Source organism: Vigna radiata, chromosome 5, assembly GCF_000741045.1.
Source record: "Vigna radiata var. radiata cultivar VC1973A chromosome 5, Vradiata_ver6, whole genome shotgun sequence".
Classification (NCBI taxonomy): domain Eukaryota; kingdom Viridiplantae; phylum Streptophyta; class Magnoliopsida; order Fabales; family Fabaceae; genus Vigna; species Vigna radiata.
In genome coordinates this window covers 13,373,052-13,380,641 of record NC_028355.1, presented here as the reverse complement: position 1 = coordinate 13,380,641, position 7,590 = coordinate 13,373,052, and the positions used below count along the sequence as shown (strand labels likewise).

The 7,590-nt window shown below is 36.4% G+C and overlaps 1 protein-coding gene across 12 annotated transcripts in view; it reads left to right on the top strand.

Moving 5' to 3' along the window:
• Nucleotides 1-534: 534 nt before the first annotated feature.
• LOC106762142 (pentatricopeptide repeat-containing protein At5g46680) overlaps nucleotides 535-7,590 on the top strand; it is a 12,419-nt gene continuing 5,363 nt past the window's right edge. For 4 of the 12 annotated variants that reach the window (XM_022780635.1, XM_022780634.1, XM_022780633.1 and 1 more), the window contains exons 1-3: nucleotides 536-2,640; nucleotides 5,781-6,260; nucleotides 7,003-7,212. In XM_022780635.1, coding sequence (XP_022636356.1) covers nucleotides 775-2,268 — 1,494 coding nt within the window. In that variant the 5' untranslated portion in view covers nucleotides 536-774 and the 3' untranslated portion in view covers nucleotides 2,269-2,640; nucleotides 5,781-6,260; nucleotides 7,003-7,212. Of the gene's footprint in view, nucleotides 2,641-4,062; nucleotides 5,745-5,780; nucleotides 6,261-7,002; nucleotides 7,213-7,590 lie in introns of those variants that run through there. The other 8 variants (XM_022780641.1, XM_022780640.1, XM_022780636.1 and 5 more) reach the window with 8 other exon arrangements.

The window sequence follows — 7,590 nt, the reverse complement described above, 5'->3', positions numbered from 1 at the left end:
AGGAGCTTAAAGACTATTGACAAACAAGGATTGGTGCATCTCATTTATAGATGAATTTGGTAAATTGTTTTTCTCACCAATATTATTAATTTGTATGATAAAAGGGAAATTTACCGGAGTTATCAAATATTCTCATTCAAATTTGATTATTTGGGATTAAATTGTTGGTGAGAGTAAGACCTTTATAAATATTAATCACTCTTTAAAAAATAATTTATTTAATATAATAAGGTGAAACCATAAAAAAAAGTCACTTTTAAACAATATTTTAAAGTTCACATAAATAAAAATATAAAGATAATAACATGAACAGGGATAATGAATAAATAATAAATAAATATTTATATGTTAACACACACACAAATATATATATATATATATATATATATATATATATATATATATGCTATAATTGTTATTATACTGAGAGAAATAAAACAGTCATTTATAAATTTGAAACCCTTGTTTGTATTTCTTTTTAACTTGTATAGTTAGATGTACCAATATAAATTACAGAAATCAACAAATGCCATAAGATTCCCGTATTGAATTAATAAAAAAAATAAAATTCAAGATCTTGTTCCAAAATTTAAAATAATCATTGTTTTTAAAGAACCTAAAATTACAATATAGCATAGTAATTAAGGAGGTGTGTTTGGCAATTTGAAAATTCCTTTATCGGGCCCAATTCAGGCGACCAAAATTCCCCCAATTTCCCTCTTTATCTTCTTCTTCTTCTTCTTCTTCTGGCTTTGTACTTCTCCGTTCTGAGTGATGCTTCCAGGTCTTTGTAACCAACGCACCCACACTCACCACTCCCAATCTCTCTCTCGTCTTCTGAAAAGAAACCACGCTCACTTCCGGCCAGGAGATACCAAAACGATGCCGTCGCGGTCTCTACCGCGGTCGAAACTATCAACCAAGCTCCTCAACATAAGCATATCCTCGCTGTGCAAAGCGAAGCAAATATCCAAAGCCGAATCCGTAATAACCGACGGCATAAGAATCGGCGTGCTCCCTGACGCGGTCACATACAACACCCTAATTGATGCCTACTGTCGTTTCGCCTCATTCGATGTCGCTTACTCCGTCCTTGCGCGAATGCGCGAAGCAGGGATTCCCCCCGACGTCGTTTCGTACAATTCGTTAATGTCCGGCGCCGTCAGGCAGTGTATGCTCTTCGAGTCCCTCGACCTGTTCGAAGAAATGCAGGCGCGTGGCGTAACCCCCGACGCGTGGAGCCACAACATCCAAATGCACTGTCTGTTCAAGCTCGGAAAGCCCTACGAGGCCTATCGCGTTTTCAAAAAAGCCGTTCTCTGCGGCGAGGTTCACGCCACCACTTACAACGTCATGATTAACGGTCTCTGCAAGAACGGTTACGTCTCCCACGCATTGAGCCTATTCAGGAACTTACAGAGGCACGGTTTCTTGCCTCAGGTTTTGACCTACAACGCGCTTATCGACGGGCTCTACAAGGCCAAGCGGTGGAAGGACGCGCAGATGGTGCTCAAGGAGTTTGGGGAGTCCGGTTACGAACCGAACGCGATTACCTACACCACCGTCATGAAGTGGAGCTTCCGGCGCGGTTTTTTCGAGCAAGGGTTAGAGATTTTGTTGGAGATGAGGAATTTAGGGTTCACGTTTGACGGATTCGCATACTGCACGGTGATTGCGGCGATGATCAAGACTGGCCGGGTGCGCGAGGCGGAGGAGATAATTGATATCATGGTGAGTACCGGCATCCGGCCAGATCTCGTGTCATATAACACTTTGATTAACCTTTATTGCAGGCAGGGGAGGGTGGATGATGCATTGAAGTTGTTGGATGAGATTGAGGAGGAGGGGTTGGAGTGTGATCAATACACGCATACTATTATTGTTGATGGACTTTGTAAAGCTGGTAAATTTGATGGTGCTCAGAGGCATTTGTATTATATGAATACATTAGGGTTTGGATATAATTTGGTTGCGTATAATTGTATGATTGATGGCTTGGGGAAGGCTGGGCATATCGATCATGCTGTGAAGTTGTTTGAGGAGATGGAGGTAAAGGATGCGTTTACTTATACTATATTGGTGCACAATCTTTGCAGGGCGAGGAGGTTCCTTTGTGCCTCGAAGGTGCTGGTTTCGTGTTTGAAAGGTGGATACCAGGTGTTGAGGGCCACTCAGCGGGCGGTTCTTGATGGCCTCCGCGATATTGGGTTTACTAATGAAGCGAGGAAGCTTCGGTCGAGGATCAGATTGGCACGGCTTATGTCTTGATTGTGTGTGGTGATTATTTTGGAGGGACCTATGTTGGAGTGAAGTCAGGCAACAAAAGAACGGTACTTTGACATGTGGGTCGCACATTTAGTAGTATATTGTCGCAAAGATTATGACAGTATATTGTTGCAAAGATTATGACTGTATACAGTGACAAAACAGGTGGCTAGTATAATCTTTCAAATCCAACACAGGTTATTCCTGAGTTAAAAAAATCGGAACCACACTTTAAACAAATGGTGGGTCAAAATGAAGCAGAAACGAGATGAGGTGTTTGGTGGCGTTAAAGTGAAAGTAGAGATAGTGAGATATCAGAACCATTATTGAGGCCTCAGTTCCTGTGTTTGATTGAAGGTTGTGCATGCCACCAAGGTACTTTTCTTCTTCTCATTCTACTTATATTTTTCTTTCTAAGAGATTTTGATTCATCACTTAAGATCTCAAAGCCATTTTTGTGATGCATGCTGGAACCATATTTTTAAATTATACTACTTGCTATTTTAAAGTGAGGATTTCTAATTATAACAAGATTTATGACCAATCTTATGCAGTCATTTATTGGACTAATATTTTAACGAATAACTTTTGTAGGCAATTCAAACCACAAAAAAGTAAATGTTACAAAACTTTTAGAATTTCTTCACTAATAAAATAGGTAATGCTTATTCAAGGACACTTAACCAAATGTATTGAAAATCTGTTGCAATGCTGCGTTCTGAAACTAACTTTGATTACTTTAGTGTGTTTCCCAAATGCAAATTGCAACTACTCAATGTCTCCACTGACATCTTTAGATATTTTTGTGACCGAAATGTATTCAAGTGATCAATGGATTCTATTGTATGTTTTGTTACCTTTAGAATATCTATTTTCTCTTGGATCTCTTCTGTAGCTTTTGTAGCCAAAGAATTTGAACTCTTGAATGCCCTTTGAATTTATTTGAGCTGTTCTTGTTGTGTTTTTGTATACCTACTTTTGTATTATAAATTTGGCTTCTCAGTTTTGAAGGACAATGCATTTAGGAACTATTTTCAATTTCCTTCCCCATATTAATCCACATGTTTTTTCGACATTGAGTATCTGATCTATTTTCTTATCATAATTTTTATTTCTATTAAACACTATTTCTTAAGATTAATTTCAAGTACTTGACAGAAGCTTATATAATCGTCACTGCGAGCACCTTTCAAGGCTATGTATGTAGGTGTTAGGGTATAAGGTGGGAGAATATTCAGTATAAGTTAATTAGAATAAATAAATATAATATAAGTTAATTAGAGTAAATAAATATAATATAAATTAATTAGAGTAAATAAATATAATATAAGTTAATTAGAGTAAATAAATATAATATAAGTTAATTAGAGTAAATAAATATATATTCGAAGGAAATATTCATTATAAGATATTTATAATTAAGTATATATGTTAAGATAATATAAGGGAAGATATTTATATTAAATGAGATATATTCTAGGAAAATATTTTATTTAGAGTAATATTTTAGAGAAAGATTTAGCACAACATGGATGGGAAATAATTAGTATAAATAAAAGAAGAGTCTAGGGTTAGAGTATGCTTTTGATTTGTGAGTTTTGCAAAGGAGGTTATGCTGTAGGATAATTGACGGAGGTTATGCTCCCAATTATTGAGGTTATGCTCCCAATTATTGGATAATTGATGGAGGTTATGCTCTCAATTATTGTTTACTTTTGTTTATCCAAATATTACCATCAATAAAAGAGATTCATTCGTTCAATTCCATTATTTCATTATTCTTTTGCTTGATTTGAGTGTGCGAGATATTGTTCTAGTTATGTTCCATACTCGGATACATAACAATTGGTCCGACCTGCCGGATAGTCAAAGAGGAGAAAAGGCGTGAGGAAGGAAACTACCAGATTGATAAAGATGAGTGAGAGGCCAGCCAGATACTGATTGAGAAAAAAAAAGAGATCATGGAGGAAAGAATGAACGCAGTCGAAGGGAAACTGGAAAGCATAGGGCTGAAACTGGAGCACATGGAGCGGTTCATGTGGGCGGAGACGGCGACAATCCGAAAAGAATTATAGAAACTGATGAGGATGATGGGAGGACATCTGGATGAAAATTCGGATGGAAGCCAGGGATCTGTCAACGAGAAGGATGGTGGACCGAACGGTAACGGACTGGCGGATTGGAACGCGAGAGGACTGCCAGAACCGAACGGTAGCAGACTGTTGGATCTGAACGAGAGCGAACGGGTGGAACCTAAAGTAAGAGGACTTACCAAACCGAACGATAAGGGACTGTTGGAACCTATTGGTAGCGGACTGATAGATTCGAACGTGAGAGGACTGTTAGAATCGAACAGGAGAAAACTACCGAAACTGAATGGTCTAGTACTGGAAGGAAGAATGAAGGTTTTGGAAGGACGAGCAGATGGAAGAATAAATGCCCTGGAGTGAACAATGAATTATGTGAAGAGGTGGGCCATCGAACAGGGGGCTTGGAGTTTTTGATACACCGAGAGAAGGGGGAGAGCAACGTGAAGTACTAAAAGACATCAAAGGCCATTTCCTCAAGGCTTACGATTTGGGAAGAGTGGTGACCAGAATGCTAGACGAAGAATGGAAGACATTTGAGGAGGTGTTACCACCACCCAAACCTCCATACCTCAATTGGAGGGCAACAACCATTGAGTACCCTTCATATGATAACACAATGATGAAAAGAAGCTAGGAGATGAAGTTTCACAGTTCCAACCTTGAGGACAAGGTTGTTTTGCAGCGGGGTGTAATGTTAGGGTATAAGGTGGGAGAATATTCAGTATAAGTTAATTAGAGTAAATAAATATATATTCCAAGAAAATATTCATTATAAGATATTTATAATTAAGTATACATGTTAAGATAATATAAGAGGAGATATTTATATTAAATATAGGGATATTTATATTAAATACAGATATATTCTAGGAAAATATTTTATGTAGAGTAATATTTTAGAGAAAGATTTAGCACAGTATGGACGGAAAATAATTAGTATAAATAAAGGAAGAGTCTAGGGTTAGAGTATGCTTTTGATTTGTGAGTTTTGTAAAAGAGGTTATGTTCCAGGATAATTGATGGAGGTTATGCTCCCAATTATTGGATAATTGATGGAGGTTATGCTTCCAAATATTGTTTATCCAAATATTACCATCAATAAAAGAGATTCATTCGTTTAATTCCATTCTTTCATTATTCTTTTGCTTGATTTGAGTGTGTGAGATATTGTTCTAGTTACGTTGTATACTCGGATACCTAACAGTAGGATTGGGTAGAAATAACTTAGCTTACTAAATTATAGTTAACAGTATTATGTTATACTTAAAAAAACTAATCTATTTTTTCTAAAAACTAATTATTTTATTTTTTAGTTCAGTTTGAAAAAACAAAATCTATTATATTTTCAGTACAGTTAACTCGTGATAACTGTATCTTTATGTTTCTAAGTTTCTTTAGTCTCTTTCTGCGATTCTCCTTTTCCAGATTGTCCAAAGGAGCTCCAACAAAAACCCTCACCTTCTGCTTGCAAACTGACCAATGGCTGATCGGGAAGTGTCCTGCACAGTGTACTGGTGTGGTGTTGAGCGTAGTAACGGGGTTGCTTGGTGCTTGTAATCCTATGACTGGAGCTAGGATCATTGCTTTGGTTGGTGGTCCCTGCACTGAAGGACCTGGTTTGGTAAATGAATTTATGTTCTGCGCTATACTGCTTTCAAACGAGGACGAAGGAATTTGTGTTTTTGTGAGGGATTATGAAGTGTGCTCATTTTCATCTTCTCCTGTTTGATTGACGTTATTGTTTTGAAATTTGAATCTATAGGTTGGAGTAGTAGAAATCAAAGTTGCAGTTGAAAAAACTGGTGGCCTTGTTGTCCTGTTTGAAATTTTTGGTCATTCGGTCTTCAAGGTCTCTTTTAAGCGTGTTTTTGAGGATGGGGAGTAATCTCTTGGTCTTTGTTTCAAGTGGATGTCTTCATTTCAATCTTTTGTTCAATACTTCAATTTTAAATTCAATTCACCCGGAGAAAGTTATTTATTTTGGTTTGTTTATATTCTCATCCACATTAATTTTGTATAAACTTATTGCTCCTCTGTCTTACCATTTCAGTATGAATCATAGTTGATGCGGGGAATTTTTTGTTGGGAGATTTTGAATTGCTATGCTTTTACTTCTTTATTCTTTAGTATAAAATCTATATGTACTGGTGTTTTAGTACTTACTGGTCAAGGGGTTATTATTATTTTATTAGAATCTTTTGACATTATTCCAACATGTGTTGATCCTAGAGGAACTTGTTGAAATCCCTTAATTATGTGGCTTAGTTTGGTGTCTCTATTATGAGCTGTACTAAAGAAGAGAACTATAATTTTTCTATAGCTGTACTAAATAAGAATTTATTTGATTATATTGTTGATTATGCAATGAGCCATTACCCGTGGGCATGATTGAGAAACAGTTTGAGTTTGGAGAGATTTCTAAAAGACTTGGAGTTTTGGACCATAAATCGGATTGAAACCATTACTATCACGCTCTAATTCTTCTAATAAGTCTCAAAATAACTAAGCTAGATAACTTAATAGAATGCATTATATTAGTTGACAAATGCATCATTGCTTTCTTCAATTAGTCATCTCATTATTTTTAATTTAAGGATTAAGTAGTATATTGTTGCAAAGATTATGACTGTATACAGTGACAAAACAGGTGGCTAGTATAATCTTTCAAATCCAACACAGGTTATTCCTGAACTAAAAAAATCGGAACCACACTTTAAACAAATGGTGGGTCAAAATGAAGAAGAAACGAGACGAGGTGTTTGGTGGCGTTAAAGTGAAAGTAGAGATAGTGTGATATCAGAACCATTATTGAGGCCTCAGTTCCTGTGTTTGATTGAAGGTTGTGCATGCCACCAAGGTACTTTTCTTCTTCTCATTCTACTTATAATTTTCTTTCTAAGAGATTTTGATTCATCACATAAGATCTTAAAGCCATTTTTGTGATGCATGCTGGAACCGTATTTTTAAATTATACTAATTGCTATTTTAATGTGATGATTTCTAAACATGGTTGTCAAGCTCGCGAGTTAACTCGGACGAGTTTGCGTTTTCACTTATGCTTGCCGAGTTAACTCGGTAGTAAACTCGGTTTCCGAGTAAACTCGATTGTAAACTCGGTACACTCGTATAAAATCGTGATTTTGAAGCGATTTAACGAGTTTAAAAGAGGTAAAAACGAAGTTGAGATTGAATTTAAAAGAGATAAAAACGAACAAGAATATTTCGTTGAGATTGA